The following is a 23,037-nucleotide window of genomic DNA, read 5'->3' on the forward strand; positions in this document are numbered from 1 at the left end:
GTATGTTTTGTACTCCATTGACTTCAGCTGACCCGTCAGTGATTATGGCCTGTTACAGACAGCCAAAATAAAGCTGCTTCGAGTCACAGTGGAAGTATGGTGTTTCAACTATGCATGCGTCCTAAGAGTCCAGAAGTCGCACCAAAGCCACGCTCCAGCCCTAAGGACTGGAGCATGGCTTTGGTGTGGCTTCTGGACTCTTAGGACGCATGCATCATTGAAACACCATACCTCCACTGTGACTCGAAGCAGCTTTATTTTGGCTTTCTGTAACAGGCCTATGTAAATACAGAACCACCTGACAGGTGCTGTCAAGTCACACATTCACTCATTGTAGGGTGCTGACAAAGTGGTGATGGGAGATTAATGATAACAGCTTTTCACCTTAACTAATGCCAAGGCAAGGGGTTCAGATGAGACAGTGGAATCTGATCCAGAGAAGATGGATGTAACAGTTTTGTCAGGCTCGGTGGTCAGTGGGTCTATGTTACGATGCATTGCAGTACTACAGTATAGTCATTTGAGGATCTGCTCTTGAGATTCCTACTCATCAAATAAGAAACATGAAGCATGTGGCTAGTGGCAGTTTCCAACTGGTGAACTCACTACTTCTTGGGTCTGCCATTATTTTCAGGAATTAATGCAAGATGTTATTTCTTCAGGTTTCCAAGGTTATTTGGGGATAATTTACCTATTTTAAAAATATTTATATATTTAATTGTTCCGCCTTGAAAAGATGGGTTAACATTCATATAAACAAATAGCTGTGAAAGTGGGGAGATTACCTTTAGGTATGAATGCAGTAATTAAGCATGCAACACCGGCCACTATTGCACTTGAAACAAAGAGGGGACGTCGCCCAATGCGGTCAATTGTCAATAAAATTAAAAAAGCTGCAGGCAGTTCCATCACTGCTGAGATGAAGAATTCCAGATAGAGATTTCCTTTTATGATCCCTAGGCGCAAGACAAGGCCTTGATAAACTACTGCACTTGTGAACCTTCAAAAAAGCAAGAGAAAACAAGAAGGTGCAAAAATTTCAAAAAAGTCCGAACAAGAAAGCCACAGAGATAATGCCATTGGAACTTACCAGGCATACATTAGGATTAGAGTGATTTTTCTCATCTGTGGTGTCTTAACCAGATCAAGCAGAGAAGGATTATCAGCTTCTTTATCAGAGACTGTAATCTAAGTAAGGGGAGCAGAGATCAGTAAAAATGTATGTCCAAGTAAACATGCAGTAAAGAAATGTGTGCAAATAATAGTATCATAAAAGTGAAAAATATTAATACAGATTGATGACAAGTGAGGTGATTTTTTCAATGTCTATTTTAAATTGGTTTTAATTTTACTGATAGTTTAACTACATTTAAATTATAATATTTTGTATATTTTTATTTATCCTGTATTTGGTTTAATGTTCCAAGTTACCCAAACAGCGATTCTACAGAAAAGATATGATGAGGATGAAGATGAGGATGAAGATAAAGATAAAGATGACCATGATTTTCTGTTTTATATTGTATGTGGTTAATCATTAGGTATTCTAACAAATCAACTCATACAGATTAATGGAGGGGCAATTTACAGTAGGTAACAATATTTACTGTTGCACTTGAATACTGCTGCTGAATAGAAGAGGTGTCTGTGACTAAATACTTTCTTGATTTGAAGCTACAATTCATCAATATGTGCTGATTTAATCCCCACAAATAGAAGTTCTTGGGTGGGTGGGTGGGTTCCAATGTAGATCCTAATCATGTGTCTTTTAAAGATGTGCTCTGTAGAACAGCCAAAGTAGTACAATTCCTGTATCCATGTGTTATACGTTCACAGACTTACTGTGGTTAGCAAAAATTGTGAATAATGGCAAGTGCTATATTTCTGGTCAAAGCTGACCATAGAGCAGCACTGGAGGCCCTCCAATACCTAGGGAGACCTTTGTTTCAGGTCACAGGTGTGTGAAACTGTGGTTACCAGACCCATGGATATGGAGATTGTACTGTAATGCTTATCATTTTTACACGTTTTAAACGAAAATATTCAAATATGTGCATAATGGCACGTGTGGTGGCAGATATCCACCAGGACCATTGGAGTATGGGGAGGGGGTCAATGACACCGAGCCACCTATGTGTTATTTGTTCCCTGGCCCCCTTACTTACAGATTTAGGCAGGCTGGGTGCTATCATACTAAGTTCTAAACTGGAGGGAAAGTGTTTGGTTTTGACCATCCCATACACGTAACTCAATGCACTCCTGATCAGAGCCGTTTTAGTGGATCTTAGGGGATGGGGACAAACATAGTAGTAACAGGCCCTTCCCTGCTAATGGCAGTATCTTGGCTCACAACTGCCCTATCCGCATGACAGCTGGGACCTTCTGCACAAAAGCAAAGAGATCATGTGCACAGTATCATATATACACACACACACACACAGAGCAGAGGAGGGCATTCCTGGAATGATGCTGAATTATAGTATCTTCTTATATCCATACTGGCCTAGGAAGGTCAGGGTTATAGCTTGGAGGATGTTACCCGGTAAGCCCTAACATACAAGCCAATTCTGAATTGAAATTAAACTAAACAACACAATGTTTAATTAGAAAACTAATTAATTTCCGTGTGTGTGTGTGGAGTTTAACAGACGCGAGTTTTTGGCGATTTTTCCTGCCTATCGCGCAATGTTAGCATCACCAATGTTGCGCAATAACATGAAAGCGCGACGTCCTTCCAGACGCCATTCATTTCTATGGGAGTCCGTTGCGCAACGCTCCCGTAGTTTAAGCATCATTCCTCCCCTTTTTGGGCATTGCAGGCAAAAAGGGAAGCCTGGCCAGGTCTCCCATTATCCTTGCGAAATATGTTGCGAAATGGTTTGGTATGGTAGGTAGCAGTGCAACGCAACGCTAAAGTTACTGATTGCAAAGTTCCCATGATGCTGGGCTGCTTTTTGACCCCATTCCCTTCCGATGGCCTTCCTTTTTCAGGACAACCCCTTGGAGGGGGGGTGCCTTGTCTTGCATGAACACCTAGGAGGCTTCCAATGTAAGGAACCCCCAGGGGTCATCCCTTCCAGCCCCGCATAAACTCCGCGGAGGCTTCGGATTCAAAGGGCCCCTAATGTAGGGGCCCCTAGGGGTCATCCATCCCAGCCCCATTCCTCTGTCCTGCATGGACACCTAGGAGGCTGCAAAGGAAAGGGGCCCCTAAGGGTCATCTATCCAAGCACCATTGCTTGGTCCTGCATGGACACCTAGGAGGCTGTAAACGACTGGTAACCCTAGGGGTTATCCATCCCAGCCCCATTCCTCTTTCCTGCATGGACACCTAGGAGGCTGCAAATGAAAGGGTCCCCTAGGGGTCATCCATCCCAGCCCCATTCCTCTTTCCTGCATGGACACCTAGGAGGCTGCAAACAGGAAACTGGAAGGGGCTTCTCCCCTTTCCCCTCTTCCCCCCGGAAGCACAAAGGTCAGGATGCCACCAAAACCTCCAAGGAGCATGCGCGAATATGTTGATGCGAAATGCAAAAGGCAAAGGGAAGATGCTGGTGTAGTAAACAGTTCCGCAATGCAAGGTTTTGCATCACGCAAATCGCAACTTTCGCGCAATTGTAGCACAAACATAACGTTACGGGGGGATGACGGAAAAGCAAGCAATGTAATTAGACATCGCGTGAAACAGTCATTTTGCAACGTTCTTTACACTTCCTTAGCGCAATTGCAGGGTCCAAAACTTGAGTCTGATAAACTCCTGTGTGTGTGTTTAGGTAGATTTATAGAGGGTTTTTTTTAAAGTCTACATTTAAACATTGACGTACTTAGACAAAGCTGAAAATTAAAAGATGTAATGAGAGGGACATAATAATGCTTTCTGCTTCTGTACATGGCTTTGCAAAAGAATCAGTGGTTACAGTAGACTCATAGAATGAGCTACAGAGTAAAGTGCAGATGGGCAAATGGCCCCCTACCCTTTTTTTACTGCGGCACGTACTCACTTATCACCCCCTCCTTTCTGTAGAGAACTCTGAATACAATGGCCTGTGTTTAACCAGTGGCCTTGAAGAGCCTAGCTCAGCTAAGTATCTCTTTTGCAGTAGCTAGCTATCTCTGTACATTCCAGGCTCCAAGCAGATGTAATGCCAAGAAGAAAATACAGGACCATTGAGTGAACAGTGAACGCAACCAATCGCTTGTTGTTTAGAAAACAGCCCTCTGCGAAGGGCATAAAAGAGGGGTGGCAAGAAGCCATCAGTGCTGCAGCCTTGGTGACACCTACTTTGGTGTGCTGCTGCCCTGCGCAGAGAATAAAGCGTTTTTATTCTAGCCAGTTCGGTCTCCTTGACTCTGCTTGTCCTCTGGCAGGCCATGGGCCTTTGGGTTCGTGGGTTTGGGGTCACCCGCTACAGTATCATTACACATTATTAGATAAAGAGTTTTTTTTAAAAAAATTGAGGCACTCAGGTGAATTATTCCCTTCACACCCAAAAGATCAGGTCTCTATGGACTGAGCAGCTTGGGATGTGTTGCTGCTGTGTGCCTTCAAGTCATTCCTGAATTATGGCACCCCTGAGGGAAATCTATCATGGGGTTTTCTTGGCAAGATTTATTAATAGCCATAGCTTTCCTATAAGGCTGAGAGAGTATACAGTACCTTGCCCAGGATCATCCAGTGGGTTTCCATGGCCAAGCATGGATTCCCAGAGTCTTAGTCCGACACCCAAAGCACTGCACCACCACACTAGCTCTCACTGGAATATACACAACCAAAATACAATAGGTACACTGTCTTGCAGTCCCTCTTACAGTTTACAGTAGAAAGAGCAATCAGTGGCAAGTGGTGGTTTCATGAAGTTGTGAATCTATTCCAGATTTTAGACTATGCTGTAAAAGGAGTTATCCAGGTGCTGGGTCTATGTGGGAGATATGGTTTAGCACTTTAGATACTTCCTTGAAAACCTGGAATAGAGTTGCTGCCCCACACTGACATGGAACCTACCAACTGTCAATGGTGTTGAGGTAGTGCTGAACACTGGACAAAGCTCAGGTAGTGCTGGGAGATGACAGTCTGGAAGCAACCCTACTTAGTACTGATGCAGTATTTGAGAACATCCAAAGCACTTCATATATAACTATTCAGTCATCCTTGCTGCAATCATGTCAAGTAGGTTATTATTATTAGCCTCATTCCATCTTTTGAATAGTAGTTCTGGGAAGATTCATTTATTTTAATGGAACTTAAAGTCAGAACAGTAATTTCTTCACAGCTGCAACTGATTAGCCTTCAGTAATATGTGTAGCATCTCAGCTGCTTTTGCGATCTATTCCAGGCTCCTGTAATAATAATAGGAATTAGTAATGATGAATTTGTCCCACTCATTTCAGTGACTTTGCTTTAAGTGTGATTAAGTCTGGGTCTAGTCTTTGGATGATATGAGAAACTATAGTTTGTGACAGATCGAACAGAGAAACTGCAAAAGGGTGCATTTACACTGTAAAAATAATGCAGTTTGACACCACTTTATGTAGTTCCATCCTATGGAATCCTGGGATTTATAGTTTTACAAGGTCTAAAGCAAGGCACTGTTTGCCTATCTCATAGTTCCAATGTGATAGAATTTTTCTCAAACTCCCAGATTCATTTTTGAAACAAAAGCTACAGGATGTGGGAAGAAACTCCACAGAGAGCACAGCACGTAAAAAGCACTTGATCCTCCCATTATCACACTTCCGGGAGCACAATGCTCTCTCCTAGGCACAGAGCCAATTACGACAGGACTTGTGTATCCAAAAGGACCCTGGAATAGATCCCAAAAGCAGCTGAAAAGCCACAGATATTACTGAAGGCTAACCAATTGCAGCTGTGAAGAAATTACTGTTCTGCCTGTTAAAAGCTATGGCTATGTTTATAGGGAATGGTGCAAGCAAAAGAATACAAACCTACTATCGAGTTAAATGCTCTAAAATATTGAGTTGCTAAACAAATGGAAGAATCTGAACAGATGGATAGCCCACAGTCAGGAACACAATCCCTTGCCCACTCTTTTTAATCTGACCTTCTAAAAATATTTCTTTGGCTGAGATTCTCTTTAATACTATTTAACCTAAATGGAGGTGCAGTGCATACTCATATAGAGCACCAGCCAACCAGTAACTATTTGGGTTGAAGGATAGACCTGCAGCCAGCCCAGGCTGGCAGCTCTTATGCAGCCTGGAAAAATTGTTGTCTAAGGAAATATTTGATTCCTCCTTAAACAAGGAAGGGAAAGTACAAATGCTAGTGTAAAGCCTAGTTATGCTAGCATCTGCTACCAAAAGAATCCCAGTCTTTGACAGTAAGGGGACAGACAACATTGTCATGAACTATTGTCAAAACTGATTTGGAAAACTGCACAATCTCTTGGTGGTGATTTTGATGTTTTCATTTACCTTTCTCTGAATTATATGTTAGAAAACACTGAGTTTTGTATTTGCTGCTTCAGAGTATACTAAAATAACCTCAATTTTTAAAATAAATTGTAAATGTAAAAAGAGACTAGAAACATTCATAAGCATAGGAGTTTATCACATGGGAGGGAACCCATGCAAAAACAACATTTAAAGTGAAAATAAACTGCAAAAGCAGATTTATTATCAGATGACCTCCGGGGTAACCCAACATTAACCCAGACAGAAAGTAGAAAAGCATGCAAAAGCGCAATTGATTTTCAAATGATGTCGCTGTTAAGATGCATTAATGTGACATTAAACCAGCTAAAAAATAGACAAAACACGATTCTTTTTACTTCTGGAAAATCTTGAAAGAAAAAGAATTGTGTTTTATCAGCTTTCTAGCTGGTTTAATGTTGCATTAATCCCGATATGTCTGAAAATCAAACACACTTTTGTGTGTCTTCTTAGGTTTTTTCAGGTTTTAAATCCCATTTTTGCATGGGGTGCCTCCTGTGCAATAAACTCTTTAGTTAATATGTACATTTAAAATTGTACATACGTGCCACAAGGGGCTTCTGTGAAGTTTTAACTCTCCCTTTCTGTTGTAATTAAAATACAAAGCATTACCTTGAAGCTGCTTTGAAACTTCGATCCAAATGCTAATAGCAACTTTAAATGAGTCATTATCATTAGAATTGTGGCAAAAGATCCCCACCACTGCCAGTTATGAATAAGATTAGAGGTCTCTGTAACTGTTATTTACATTTTTAAAAAATCAACATTGATTCCATTTGCACAACTAATTTCATATCTAGTTTGTCCTTGCACAATCTGGTTTTTTTTTTTTTTTTTTCTGACAGTGTATTAGGCATCCTTTGTGAGTCTGTGTTTATTTCTGAATTTTGTACAGATTGCTCCTTGGGTAGTTCTTTCAGTTCATTTGTGGCAAAGATACAACACATGTGAATTTGCTTTTTGAATGGCTTATGGTTTTAACTGCATTTAATTGTTTTTTTTTTAACTTCTGTATGCTGTGACTTTTTAATTATTTCTGTTTTAACAGTTGTAAGTGCTATGGGATATAGATATGATGGCAATGAGGAGGAGAAGAAGGCAGCAGCAGCAGCTGTATTTGCACACTGACAGAACGTTGCAGAAAGAGCAGTCTTGATACTGTATTTTGTGATTCTTTCTATGCTGTCCCAATATTCGTTCTGTGCAGTGTTTTATCAATATGCTAAATCTGTATTGGTTTGTGATTCTTTTTTATTACACAGTACTTCCCCCAACAAAGAATGAGCATTTCTCATTTTGTTCCCATGTTGGTCTCACATTAAAATGAATGAAAAGCTTTCATCCATACTGTTCCTTTATTGCTTCATGGGTCTGCATTGTATCATAGTCCTCTTAAAGTCCAGAAAAATTCTGGAATCAAAATATATGCCACCTATGGCAGCTTTTAGTTTCTTCTGTTCATTTGTGTCCCCGCATATACATTTCTGATTAAATAAACCAATTCTGGTTTGCTTCAATGCATGTAAAAAACATTCTTATTTTTAAAACCTTCCTTGATTACTTCAAACTTGTCATCTATTTCTTGGACCACATAAACAATGTATGTTAATTTGTGTATTGTGCATTTCTGTAGGCAGCATATTTTATGTTGTATTAATATACACTTCATTGAATTTTTTGGTTTTATGCAATATATAAATATTTGAAAATGAAAAATAAATACATACATACACAGTACCTCACAAAAATGTGGTGGAAGGCATTTCCCATTCTCTTTGGCAATGGACTGCATAACCTCAAGGGCCTTTTCTCCTTGTTTGCGAGTTAGTAGCCACCGTGGAGATTCAGGTATCAGCCTGCCAAAGGACAGAGGCCATGAGGTTGTGTCTGCTAGTAGTATTAAGAAACCAAAGAGATTTATTGCCTGCAAGGTTAATCAACATCTCTCTGTGAGATTGTTCTGCTTTCCAAATTCTCCTGGCAAGATGTTCCTTCTTTAACCCTCCTGCAAATTTCTTTTGCCAATACAAACAAGCATTGTAAGCATTCAATGAGCAATCTTAGAGTAAATCACAGTATAACAGAGCCATGTAATGAACTCATCTTTTCTGGTAAGGATGCACATGAGTTATATGGTGATGTAAACAAGTCCATGTGCTATGCAAGTTAATTCTAGAAGGAATTGTCCCATATTTGGAAATGATACTTTCCGAATCAGCTGCAAATCCTAATTAGCTGAATTTACTCTTTCCCTTACATCAACTCAGCTTCCCTAGTTAGCCTCATGCTAGCTCTCTCATATTTAACCACATTTTAAATGGTAGATGGATGGGCCACTGGTCCTCTGACAGACCATAATCTATTTCAAATATTTTTAAATTGGTCTTGAGGGCAAGCACTGTAGCAGTGTTCAGACGCAATGCATCTACTTCACATACCAAAAATAATTCTAATGTTAAGTCTGTGAAATGGTCAGTTAGGTCTCACAAAGACTTCTGTTTGAAACTCTGAAAAGCTGTTTTCAGTCAGTACAAATAGTGTTAGGCAATAGCTGGGCAATGGTCTGATTTGTTTATGTTTAATTTCTTATATTGCTGACTTGTACAAGCTAATCATATGGAATATGAACTCCACTGAAATGGGACTAAATAAAGGCTCATTATCCTAAAGATGACAAAAGAAATCAACAACATTACCAGTAATACAGCAGGAAAAGGAAGTTGGGGAGTGTTGTAGCTAGCTGAATCCCCTTCCATGTTGGAATTAAATAAGCAATTCCAGGAAGAATTATAACTCCAAGAGTGAAGAAGACCTGAATTATAATCCCAACAATCCTCCGATCTTCTGAACCAACAATCTCTGTCACTGAATTAATAAAAGAAAAACAAGATACTGAGAAAAAGCAGGCAATTCATTGCTAAAAACTTGAAGGGTTGTAGCAGGTCACTGCTGTGTTTCACAATTCATGCTTTTGCTTTGATGTTATTGTCCTTTGTTGAAAATAAGTGGACCCCACAAAATGGAACTCAAATGTTTGATGGAATAATTCTGTGGCCTGAGTTGTATATTTTGCATTGTTGTAAAATGTTCTGCTAGTTCACTCATTCTATTATATTACCAGAAAACTATGTTTAATCTTTGACTAAAATATAGGCCCTAATAATCTGAAATGGAGAACTATATTTTAAGAACCTGCAATTTTTGAATTATGGTGCACAAAAAAGGGAGGAGGAAGGGAGAAGTAGGAGTATGCAAGAACAATGAGATTCTGAGAAATACAATGCAAAGATGACTGACAGAGCCATTCATATATGCAACCAATATAAGTAATTTTATTTTTTAAAAAAATGCCATGCTCATTTATTCACTTAATCTATTCTCTTAGATTAATACATGTGCCTCTGTTTGCTGTCTTCTCCCTCCATATGCACTCTTCACAATAGAATCAATTTTAAAATGTTGAAACTGCTCAGAAAGCATCATGATAATGGTTTAGTGAAGTTGCTACTCTAGCCATTCTAATATTATGTGCAACTAGGGTTGCCATAAGTCAGGATCTCCAAACCAGGACAAATGTAGGACAACATTTTCAAATGTAGGGCACTTTTTTTTTTAGCAGATCGAAGCCTCTCCCTTCCAGCTTCACTTTCCTTCCCCCCAACCCCTTCGGGGGAGAGGAAATCCCCAGAAAGGAGAAGCCTGGGCAGCAGAGGACAAGCCTAGACCGAGGACGCAGGCTCCTCAGAGGGGCTTGTGTGCTCAGCCCAGGCCTGTCCTCCGAGGCCACTCTCCTCTTCCTTGGACCTCCTCTTTCCTCCAAAGGGCTCTTTGGAGCTCTTTGAAGGGAAGGGAAGGGAGGCAAGAAAGGAGAGGAGAGACCTGGGGAGGTCTGGGAAGAGGTCCTGCTCTTCCCAGACCTCCCCTTTCCTCCAAAGGGCTCTTTTTGGAGCACTTTGAAGGGAAGGGAAGGGAAGGGAAGGGAAGGGAAGGGAAGGGAGCAGGGAAGGTGAGGACTCAACGGCTGCAGAGGACAGCCCCAGGCCTCTCCTTGGTGGCTTCATTTTCCTCAAGCCAAAGGGAGAAGCCTGACCCTGCAGGGAAGGTAAGTAGGAAACTAGGGAGGGAGGAGGCAAGGCGAGGGACTTTTGTCCCCAATCCAATGTCCCATGCTTCTTCACCGAGCCTCTACTGTACACAGAAAGTGCACTTGGGGGGGGGGGAACCTTTGAAAATGGGCACCCACCTCCTCCTCCTCGCCATGCACTAAGAAAGGGCGCTTTCCCCTCCCCCTGGCTGGCCCAGAGTCTCACTCCTCCTCCTCCTCCTCCTCCAAGGGTCTACCTCCTCCTTGAGGCTGGCCAATGGCAGAGTGGGGCTGGAAACAGCTCCCCCCCAGCTGCTGTGCCATTGGCCAGCCAGCCTCAAGGGGACGAGTGTTCCCTTTAGGCGCGATGGCTGGGCCCAAAGCCAGGATTTAGAGTGAACCAGACTGTGACCATGCCAAACCGCAAAAACCGTTACAAGCACGGGCGCAGACGGGTTATGGCATCCCTATGTGCAACCAACTTCAACAACTATTCAGATCTCATTTCCTCTGAACTCAGTTTACTAAGTCAAACAAACTACACAATTTTTTGTGGGTTTTTCAGACTGTGTTGCCCAAAAAACCCACAAAAAAGCTATGGATGCCAGCTGTGAAAACCTTTGACTTCACAAACTACACAATACTTTTGTCTTTAAAATAAACCATGGTCAGTAAACTGATGCAGTTTGTTCACTGCTCTGTTTATGTATGTCTGCATACATTCTTGGAATACATTTATTTGATTTATTTAAAATAAAGATAGAAACCAAGGATTTAGCATGAATACTGTAAAATATATTCATGGAAGCTCTGGATCATATGAGATCATCTTGTGATATTCCAAACTGAACACAGCCCAGGAGATATGAATGGCTGCTTGCCAGATATCAATAAATGACTGTTCTTACAGTGCTAGGGGCAGAAAACAAAACGAAACAGCAGTTTGGTAAGACTCTCCATTTCTACACATAAATCATGTGCTGAGTTGAGTTTAGTGGGCCAAACATTGTCCAAGAGTGTACCTATACAGCACAGCTTATAGAAATTTGATTTACATGATTTGTGGTATCACTGTAACTGTCATGATGCATCCTACAGAATCCCAGCCTAAGATTTGTAACTAGTACTTAGAATTATCTGTTAGGCACTTCTAGAGAAATCTCTCAGCATTTCCCCCTGCAGACATTTTGAAATTCAGTTCCTGTAATCCGTAAACTCTGCCCAGGCTAGCTGGGGATTTTGGATGCTGAAGTCCAAAACACTGGGAGGATGACAATTTGAGAATTCTCTAGCAGAGAATTCTCTCATCAAACTACAAATTTCAGGATTCCACAGGATGGAGTCACAGCAGTTAAAGTGGTATCAACTGTTTAGTGTATATACTCTGTAGCCTTTGCATTTAATGTGTACTTTTAAAAAATCCAAATGGCAGTTGCTAGGCAGGCTGATCATTATCAAAACTGCAGTTGGTGAAGAGGGTTCATCATTTTTCTTCTTGCAGTGGTCCTGCTGAAAAGAACACCTACTTTGTCTGCATAATGAAACACCACACACCTCATTCCCGTTGACAACCAGTGCCTTCAGAATAGTAATATAATAGTTTGTCTTCAAATGAGCCAGTGTCATTAGTGTTACTCCATTATCCTCTTGCAGCTGTGTAATCTGCTAGCATTCACAATACATCCATTCACCTCATGAGGAAGGCACCATCCAGCTTCCTTCCCCACCCAAGTTATGAGGAAGAAGTAAAACATACCACAGCTTACCAATAACAAAAGCTGTCATCCAGGTTCCTTTTCCAAATACACCTTGCAGAAAGCGAATTATTGAAAATACGACAAGATTTTCTGCAAAAGCCCCTATAAGACCACACAATCCGGCTCCAAAGGCAGAGCAGAGATAAATGATGATTCTGCCATATCTGCCAAAGAATAGGGGGGAAAGGAGGAAGGGAGACAGATGTTTTAAAAGTGTCTGGCAAACCTGATATGAAATGCACTAATACAAACAAAATGCCTTTTTAAAAGCCTTGTGTTATAGTGTTATTTGAGCGGTGGAGAACAATGGAAAGAATGGGTCTTAAACTTTTCCCCACCACTCCTTGATTCTTCACTCTACTTTTGTTATTGTTTGTTTACCCTTCTTTTCCTTGATGATGCTCAAAGCAGTTTACATTTTATCCTACAATCAACTTACAAGGCGGGTAAGGAAGTATGTATGAATGCTATGGACAGCCTATCGATTCTGAGGCTGAGTGAAGACTTCCTAGTCTTAGGTGATTTCCACTAAGGTGCAAATACATTTCCAACATGGCAATCCCATAGATAAACTGACAAAATGTAAAAATGTGGGCAGCTGTTTTAATCTATAACATGGACATCTACTTATAGATGCAGCTCTCTCTCTCTCTCTCTCTCTCCACACTTATATACACACACACTCTCACATACAGCTGTTTCTCCACATTTGTGGTTTTGACTTTTGCAGATTTGATTATTTGTAGTTTTGATTAATGTGTTCTCTGTGAGAATCTCAAGGTCCTCCAGTGCAACCCTGTCAGCAGTTGAGCAGAGAATTGTGCTGGAGAACCCAGAAGTTCCTAGAGAGCACTTCTCTAGACATTTGTATGTCCTCCAGCATGATTCTGTGATCAACTTTTGGCCAATGTTGACCATGGAGTTTCACTGGAGGATCTGGAAATTCTTAGAAAAGCTGTTCTCTCAGGTAAACAGAATGGTATTTCTTTATTTCCAGTTTTTCCACATTCACGGGGGTCCTTCACCTCTAACCCCAGCAAATATGGAGAGACCACTTTATATCAGTTCTGGGAGTGGCACCATAACCAGACCTTTTGAAAATCAATTGAGTCTTAATTATTCATTCAAGAGCAAGCCAACACAAAATACTTTGTATTACATCAGGAACCACTCACAGAACAATATATTGCTGCTGAGAAAATCACACTCACACCCACCTCAGCACTGTGAACATTTCAGCAAAGGTTAAATAGAATAGGGAAATCTAAGGGGGAATGGCTGCTGAAGATTAAAAGTCTCCATACCGCAACCATGTGAACCCTGGTTCCACTACATCACTGCTTATCTTTACACATATGCATGAACAAGCATGGTGTACTGGTTTGAACATTGGACTATGACATTGGAGACCAGGATTCGAATCCCTGCTTGGCCATGAAAACCCACTGAGTGACCCTGGGCAGATCACATAGTCTTAGAAAATTACCAGATGGGGAAAAGGACATCCTTGTCCCATCCTTGTCCACGATCGCAGAGAGGACATTCACACAACATTCTGCTGATCTGAACATTTTCACATCTATGAAACACTAGTGACTGTGATGGTGCGAAAGACTTTTATACAACGTCACAGTGATCCTGTCATTGTCCCATCAGTGAGATGGAATTGTCCCAATATTACCCTTCACTTTGTAATAATGAAAGAACCCATTAATGCAATTCCACTTCGCTGACAGGATAACAACAGGATCAGCGCGACATGTATGAATGTCTTTCACACGGTCATGGATGGGATAAAGATGGGAGAGCAATCCCATTTGCTCCCATCCCTGTCTGATAATCTCCTCAGTCTCAGAAAACCCCTTAAGGTTTCCAACTTGAAGGCACAAAACAACAAACAATTTACATAGCCAGAAGCTCTCCAGTGTTACAGTGGTAGAGAAATAAGTTACAGATACAAGGCTGAAGTAAGAGAATTAAGAATTTACAAGAATTGTCTGGGCCTGGGAGGAAAGGACACCACTTCCACCCACGGCCAGAGAGGCAGGAAAAAAAACCCTGTATTTGTTGTTCTCAGTATCAGAAATGCCTCCCTCCCTCCCTTTTATATACCACCGCTCTCTCAAGATGGGAACCAAGGCTGATCCATAAATACACAATGGACAATTCACAATTAATAACAGCAAAAAGTGTAATTTTTCTGTGCATTTTGTTGCGTGCCTTCAAGTTGTTTCTGACTTATAGCAACCCTAAGGCATACATATCACAGAGTTTTCTGGGGCTGAGAGTGTGTGACTTGCCCAAGATCACCCAATGGGTTTCCATGGCCAAGCAGGGAATTGAATCCCATTCTCCAGAGTCCAAGTCCTATGCTTAGACCACTAAACCATGCTGAGTCTCTGTTACAGCCACATAAAAAATATATCATGCATTAAGCAGCCTGATTTGCAACTTGAAAAGACATGGTCTCTAGATCAATATTGAAAAGTGAAAGTTACCTGTCAGCAGCATAACCTAGAGTGAATCCTCCTATTAAAAAACCCAGATTGAGAACAGCCTGTGTTGTGTCTATCATCCATTTGTTTCCACACACAAGGTTAAACTGTGGGAAGAAGCAATTAAATATATTACGATTCTGTAGAGGACAAAGACAGTTTAATTCAATGACAGATTCTGTTCTGGGGTGTTGGAGAAAAGCCCAGAGATTCAACCATCCTGTGGGCTTTGAAAGGGACTAGGGTACATGCATCCGTTAGAAAAGAGATTCCCCACCTCTCCTCCCCAAAGAAGCCCCTCTAGCCTATTGAAAATGCCACACAAGGGGCTGATGAACCCTCCTGAATTGGGAGAGTTGTGGGGGAAGAAGATATTCCTAAAATTGGGCCACCTTCTGTAGGTAGACATCTTCCATAGTGAAAGACAAGTTCTGGCCAACACCATGTTAATACATATTGTTGTGTCATTTATTCCATACCCTCCACTTGTCCTGATTTGACAGGCACTACTTCCTTAGATGCCAAGTCTAGTTGTAGTTTATGCTACAACTTCTTTCACTCAGTTAGTCTCAAAGGTGCTACAAGATCCCTTTGCATACTGTTATGTTTTAAGGCATATTGTTATGTTTTAAGTGGCTTTATACTTTTAAAATTAATCGTGTTCAAATATGGTAGCTTGTATTTTGGCCTCTTTATTATCTAGGGTTTTTTAAAAAGCTCTGTCTTGTTTTAAACTTAAGAGACATACCCATGTAAGTCTGGAATATCATTATGCAAAGGAAATAGGTATCACCTTTAAGACTAACTGAGCAAAGAAGTTGTAGCATATGCTTTTATAGACAGGGTATCTAAGGAAGTAGACCAAGGCTCCAAAAGCTTATGTTACAACTTCTTTCACTCAGCTTCGAAGGTGCTAGAAGAGAGATGGTGAACCTTTTACAGACCGAATGCGGAAACTGCAAGCCAGACCCCACTTATATATTGCAAAGTGCCACATCCCTCTGGCTTTCTAGTAAGAAACTCTGACAAACTGTGTAATAGGGCGACAGCATGTGTGCCCACAGAGAGGGCTCTGAGTGCCACCTCTGGCACACCATCACTGTGCTAGAAGATCTCTTCATACGTTGTTTTAACCTCATTGATTATCATGCTGGTAGAAAGGTGGGATATAAAATACATACATATATACTTTACTGATTAAAAAGCCCCCCCTTCCTGTGTGCAAACCTTCCCAATGGCCACCCACATTCTGTCCTGGATACTGAGTCAACAGGGCTTGGGAAGTGGTGGGGATGCCACAAAACTTCTACAAGCATATTTAAGATTGCTCTTTGAGTTCCCTTAAAGTAGCAAAATCTATACATTAATAGCAAAAACAAACAAGAGATATCAGCCAAGATCCTAACCTGGGAGATATATCATAACATTTTGCCATGGTGGAACTACAAAATGACTCCTCCTTCTCCTGGAGTTCCCCTTCATGGTCATATAATGGCTGGTGGAGATGGGGAACAGCTGAGGCATATCTGGCTATAGGACAATAGCCAGACAACCAATAATGACACCATCTTCCAGGACTTCCAGAGCACCTTTCTTAGGTCCTAGATGATGCCTTCATTGTTGTGCACCTGGCTATAGGTTTCTCAGTTCCCTGTTCACCATTGGCTAGTAATTACAGTGGAACTGTGGAATTGTAGGATAAAAATGGGCATTTCATGGTTGCACAAGGGAAGAAGAGAATTCCAACCTCCACAATGGCAAAAGAAGAAGACATACACAGATGCACACTAGGGAGCTTATCGCTTGACTATTAAAACCGGCATCTCTGATTTTACAAGGTTTTTGCTGCCAAATTTGCTGCTTGAATACAACCTGGGTCCATCTCTGCTTCCAGGAGTGCTCCACACGGCACTTTTCAGATTCAGGAGTTTTCTGACTTAAGAAAATGGCTGGTGGAGGATTCGTGGAAGCAGGGATGGACCCGGGCTGTATTTGGGGGGCAAATTTGGCAGCAAAAACCTTCTGATAAGATCAGAATGCCGCCCAAATTAAGCTTTAAACCAGATAGAGGGAAGCCGGTTTCAATAGCCAAGCAATAAGCTCCCAAACCTAGACCAGCATATGTAACTAATAGGAAGCTATCCATAGTATATCCGATTCATGCCTTATTCTAACAGAAGCTCCTTTTTTGTCCTTAAGTGGGGATGGCTTTCTCCAGGGTCTAGTTAAAAGTGTTCAGGATCTGTCTGTCTGTGTAGCAAGCTGTGCTAGCTGCTCTGTTTTTAAAGAATCTGAATGAGGAACATAGATGAACTTAACTTGAATGCATTTAAACTACAGAGTCATACCAACTTGATAATTCTTTAATTGTTATGACTCCATTGTACAGAATTCTGGAGTGTGTAGTTTGGTGAGGTATTTGGAATTCTCCACTAGTGAGTTATAATGCTATAGTTCAGTGAAATGCACTATGGCTTAATGAAATGTGTGACTATAACTAATGTATGCATTGCTATGAAAATAAAAATCGAACACTTGCATGGTTATTCTTACATGGGCTAATGTATGAACCTTAAATGTCAGAGGATATTTGCGCAAAAGCCGATTTACGCCCTACAATACCTGTGCCAAACATTTCCAATTGAAAGAATAACAGCATTGAGCTATATCAGCTATGTTACTGACATCCAAATGTTCTAGACAACTGAATTTCTTCTTCTGGGAAATCAATTATCTTTCTCTGAAGGTACACTCTACCAAGAGTGTACAGAGGCAGCAGACCAAAATGTATCCTCCATGGTGAACTAAGTGTCAGGACTGAAACAAAAAGAAAACAGCCTCTGTGCTTCTGTTGACTTAGAAATTTGGCAAGTTGTTCCAGAAAGTTGTATCTCTCTTTAGGGGAAAATATTAAAAAGAACTATATGTGCTTTCCCTCCTCTTGAGATTCACCATCCACCCACCAACCAGGGAGCAGTCAAACAAGGATAGCTGGATTGAATGACTAATTACATAATTTTTTCTTCAATTCTTAACCCGTTTACTATTTTTCCATCCTTATGTTTTGAGGGCACATGATATAGCATTGATATATTTGGTAACCTCAAAATGCTCACAAAGACTGTTTGAACACCGCAGTCTCCCTAAATATGGAATGTTTATCTGGAAAAGGAGAAGACTCCAAGCATTGTCTTAGTGCAAAGCTAGGCACCAGGCATGCCTTCAGGCAGGAAATCCCTCATCTAGAGTCTACAGTAGTGCAATCCTATAAGAGAGCAGTTCTGTATCATACTCTCTCTGCAAATTAACTGACTCTTCAGTCTGAAAGGTTTAGGGAAACATACTACTAAGATAAGGCTACAGTTATATGTATTCTGCAATAGCCAGACCCAGTGAGACTTTTTCCTAAGTATTAGCCATCAAAAAAGGGAATCCTAGGTTGGAGAGAGTAGACTTTATGTCATCTTTTACTTGATTTTCTGAGGGTTTGTTTCATCCAGCACATGGTAAAATTATCTGATTTGACTCCTGTTGAGACAGCTTTTGTGTCACGGTGTCTACATTTATATCCACACCTAACAGTACAGGAGCTTCTTAAAAGAACCACTGTACTCTGCCAGTATTAGGGGCCAATGGCCTTACACAGAGAAAAGCAGATCCAGATCTCAATGGGAGGCACTTTGTGGCTGCAAATGGAGAATGGACTTTTTCCTCCCTTTCTTTTCCTGCTTTTATCCCAGTTTTGAGGCAATGAGGAATGGAAAGATGGCATGTACTACACAGATCCTTTTGCTGTGGATGTTCTTCCTAATGCTTCCTAATCTCTTCTCCCATACTTTGAATCCATTGCTCTGAGTCCTATTCTCTGGTGCATCAGAAAACAAGCTTGCACCAGCCTCAGTATGACACCCCTTCAAGTATTTAAACAGGGCCATCATATCGCCTCTTAACCTTCTATTCTCCAGACTGAACATCCCCAGCTCCCTAACTCATTCCTCATAGGGCATGGTTTCAAGACCCTTCACCATTTTAGTTGCCCTCCTTTGGACACGCTCGTTTCTCAATATCCTTTTTGAATTGTGGTGCCCAGAACTGGATGCAGTATTTCAGGTGAAGCCTCACCAAACCAGAATACAGTGGTACTATTCCTTCCCTTGATCTAGACATTATACTTCTATTGATGAAACCTAGAATTGCATTGGAGTTTTTAGCTGTCACTTCACACTGTTGACTCCTGTTCAACTTGTGGTCTACTAGGACTCCTAGATCCCTTTCCCATGTAGTCTTGTTAAGCCAGGTGTCTCCCATCCTATATCTATGCATTTCATCATTTCTGCCTAAGTATAGTACTTTACATTTCTCCATGTTGAAATTCATTTTGTTAGTTTTGGCCCAGCTTTCTAATCTAGTAAGGTCATTTTGAATTTTGATCCTGTCCTTCTCCTAATTAGCTATTCCTCCTAATTTGGTGTCATCTACAAATTTGATAAGCCTGCCCTCTATTCCTTCATCCAAGTCATTAATAAAGATGTGTACTGATGTAGAATAACACTGGGTGCATGACAGAATCCTGTGTCACCCCACTGGTCACTTCTCTCCAGGATGAAGAAGAGCCATTGCTAAGCACCCTTTGATTCATCCAGTCAACCAATGACAAATAATTAGAGGTGTAGGTTTGGGAGGGAGAAAAATGAAGGCATTGCTTACCCAAATAAGAATTCTGCCTCCATAATGAAATTTTCCTTCATTCCCCAAATTTCTATCATTACAAAGACTGAGACATTGCAAGTTGCTCGTACCTAGAACTCTTACATATGATTGCTATTCTTCACATTCCCTTGATACTGTTCCCTGCTCCTATTCTTGGAATGCCTGAACTCTATTTATAATGTTCAGTTGAAGTTTTAAGTTAGTGCAGTACTAGAAAAATGAAGGAATGGGTTTGAAGGAAAACTTCATTGGGAGGAGCAGAATTCTTATTTCGGGAAGGCAATGCTATCATCTTGCACCTCTGTAGATAATTTGCTGCCCAGCTTGGGGCTTAAAATGTGTGTGTGTGTGTGCGCCTTCAAGTGGCTTGTTGACTTATGGTGACTTAGGCAAGGAATACTTAGAGGTGGTTTTGCCACTTCCTTTCTGTGAAATATAGTTTACAGTACCTGGTCTTCTCCCATCCAAGTACTAATCAAGACTGACCCTGTTTAGCTTTTCAGTATTCTCCAACATAGTGTTAGCAGACAGAGCTGTGAGGGCAACAATAGTCTGGTCTAGATTATAGTTCTACAGTTGTGAATTTCAATTTGTGAAGCAGCCAGTGTGTTGCATTCTAAATTTGTCTTTGTTGATGCAGCTGCTGTTGCTGGAGGGACTGAATAATCTGTTGGAAGTCAGTCAATGAAAGTTGTGGGACTTCACTTCAAAATAAATGGGATCAAGAATGCTACTTGCTCTTGTAGGGTGCTTTCAGGCAAGGCTTTTGCTTTATATTTCCCATTTCATGCATGAAATTTCACAGGGTCTCCACATATTGCCATCTTCGATCTGTTAATTTTTAAATATTTTCCCACCATGTCTTCTTTTTTTTTTTCTTACCAGAAAGGGAAAAATAATCAAGGAAGAAAACTATGGACAGTTGCACTGTGCTTTTTGATTGGTAGTCCTAGGAGCCCTCCATTTGGAAACACATATATTTGCAAAACTCATAGCTGAAAGGATACAGTGAACCACAGTATCTTCATTTGGCCATTCCAATAAGCCTAACATTTTGACTTTTCTGTCTCAGAATGTATGGAGTAAACATGCTATGTGTGTTTGCTTAGAAATTTGAAACTGTAGATGTAGCCATGCTGACCATAAAACAACATCCAAAGAAATCACAGACAGTGGTGATCTTTATTAGGCTACCCAGATAGTGCAAAATTATCACATTAGCCTTCAGAGTCCCCTGGTTTCTTCATCAGGCAAAAATGACCAGTGGGGTCTCACAGGGCTTTGTCCTGGGGCCAGTGTTATTCAACATCTTTATCAATGACTTGGATGACAAAATTGGGGGCATATTTATCAGATTTGTAGATGACACCAAATTAGGAGGAGTGGCTAATACTCCAGAGGACAGGATCAAAATTCAAAATGACCTGAATAGACTAGAAAGCTGGGCCAAAGCTAACAAAATGAAATTCAGTACGGAGAAATGTAAGGTACTGCACTTAGGGCAGAAAAACGAAATGCATAGATATAGGATGGGGGACACCTGGCAGAATGAGACTACATGTGAAAGGGATCTAGGAGTCCAAGCAGACCACAAGGTGAACATGAGTCAACAGTGTGATGCAGCAGCTAACAAGGCCAATGTGATTTTAGGCCGCATCAATAAAAGTATAGTGTCTAGATCAAGGGAAGTAATAGTCCCACTCTATTCTGCTCTGGTCAGACCCCACCTGGAATATTGTGTCCAGTTCTGGGCATCACAGTTCAAAAAGGATATTGAGAAACTGGAGCGTGTCCAAAGGAGGACGACTAAAAGGGTGAAGGGTCTTGAAACCATGCCCTATGAGGAACAAGTTAGGGAGATGGGGATATTTAGCCTGGAGAAGAGAAGGTTAAGAGGTGATATGATAACCCTGTTTAAATACTTGAAGGCATGTCATATTGAGGCTGGAGCAAGCTTTTTTTCTGCTGCACCAGAGACTAGGGAGATTATCGCACTGCATTCTGAGACCATTCTCATCACGTGATGAGAACGGAACACATTTGAGTATACCGCACGTATATGTTCCAATCGGGTTCTCAGAACGTTTAAATGTGTTCCACATGTGTTCCAGGAGGGTACAGATTGAATGTGTTCCCAGAGAGCTGAAACGTGATGAGAACGTTCCAACAGAGGTGTGTGCGGTATTCATATCCGTTCTCAAATCCGTTCTCTCATTCCTCCGTCTCCTGATTGGCTGAAAGAATGACAGGCAGGGAGGCAGGCAGGCGAGCGACTGCAAGTGAGGGAAGGTGTGTGGGGGGGGGGAAAGAAGGAGGGAGGGAAGGGAGGAAAGTTGGGACAAGTGAGAGAAGAGGAAAGGAGGGAAAGAGAGAGAAAGAGAGAGGGAAACAGGGGGGCCAGAGCAGAGAGCAAGAGGGAGAGGGTCTGGCTGCTTCTGCAGGGGGGGGGGGTTCTGGTGTCATGTCCAGCGGGGCTCCTGTGCTGGCAGCCTGCAGGAAACAGGGATGGCAGGGATGCCCAGGACCTTCTCCTCCTTCCCTCCAGGAAGGAACCCACAAAAGCTCCTCTGTTTGGAGCAACACACAAAAGCAAGCAAACAACTCCCAGAATTCCATAGCAAAGAGCCAGACAAGAATTAAAGCGGGGAGGGAAGCTCACAGGCCCCACCTGGAATATTGTGTCCAGTTCTGGGCACCACAATTCAAAAAGGACATTGAGAAACTGGAGCGTGTCCAAAGGAGGGCGACTAAAATGGTGAAAGGTCTGGAAACCATGCCCTACAAGGAACGACTTAAGGAGCTGGGGATGTTTAGCCTGGAGAAGAGAAGATTAAGAGGTGATATGATAGCCCTGTTTAAATATTTGAAGGGATGTCACATTGATGAGGGAGCAAGCTTGTTTTCTGCTGCTCCAGAGACTAGGACCCGGAGCAATGGATGCAAGCTCCAGGAAAAGAGATCCCACCTCAATATTAAGAGGAACTTCCTGAGAGTAAGGCTGTTCGACAGTGGAACACACTCTTTCCTCAGAGTGTAGTGGAGTCTCCTTCCTTGGAGGTCTTTAAGCAGAGGCTGGATGGCCATCTGTTGGGGATGCTTTGATTGTGATTTCCTGCATGGCAGAATGGGGTTGGACTGGATGGCCCTTGTGGTCTCTTCCAACTCTATGATTCTATGATTCTATGAAGGCACACATTACATGCACACACACACAGGAGGCAAAAGGGTGACAAGCAGCCAAAATGGGGAATTGGGATGACAGCAGAGGACTCTTCTTTTCTAACCGGTTTAAAGAGCTGCTATGGCTGCCGGGGCTCTGCCCTTGGCCCAGTCCCCTCCCTGGCAACTTGCTTTCCTTCGGCTTGAAGAGACCTGCATGGAGCTCCTCCTTCTTCCCAGCCTTGCAAAGGAGGTTTGGGATGTAACTTGCAAGGCTCATCTCTCCCCATTTCTCTTTCTCCCTGCCTTCCTCCCGATCCCTCCTTCTTCCCTCCCTTCCCTCCCTCCTTCTTTCCCCCCTCTCTCTCACACACACACCCCT

The 23,037-nt window shown here is 41.7% G+C and overlaps 1 protein-coding gene across 2 annotated transcripts in view; it reads right to left on the bottom strand.

The window, feature by feature from the left end:
• SLC22A3 (solute carrier family 22 member 3) overlaps positions 1–23,037 on the bottom strand; it is a 44,831-nt gene that overhangs the window by 17,220 nt on the left and 4,574 nt on the right. For both annotated transcript variants that reach the window (XM_089530096.1, XM_089530095.1), the window contains exons 2-7: positions 14,790–14,893; positions 12,301–12,455; positions 9,147–9,315; positions 8,189–8,306; positions 1,091–1,188; positions 786–1,000 (exon numbers count right to left, since the gene is read on the bottom strand). In XM_089530096.1, the coding sequence (XP_089386222.1) occupies positions 786–1,000; positions 1,091–1,188; positions 8,189–8,306; positions 9,147–9,315; positions 12,301–12,455; positions 14,790–14,893 (859 nt within the window). The remainder of the gene's footprint in view (positions 1–785; positions 1,001–1,090; positions 1,189–8,188; positions 8,307–9,146; positions 9,316–12,300; positions 12,456–14,789; positions 14,894–23,037) is intronic.

Source organism: Sceloporus occidentalis, unplaced genomic scaffold (assembly GCF_023333645.1).
Source record: "Sceloporus occidentalis isolate IW3139 unplaced genomic scaffold, rSceOcc1.0.p SCAF_6, whole genome shotgun sequence".
NCBI classification, from domain to species: Eukaryota; Metazoa; Chordata; class Lepidosauria; order Squamata; family Phrynosomatidae; genus Sceloporus; species Sceloporus occidentalis.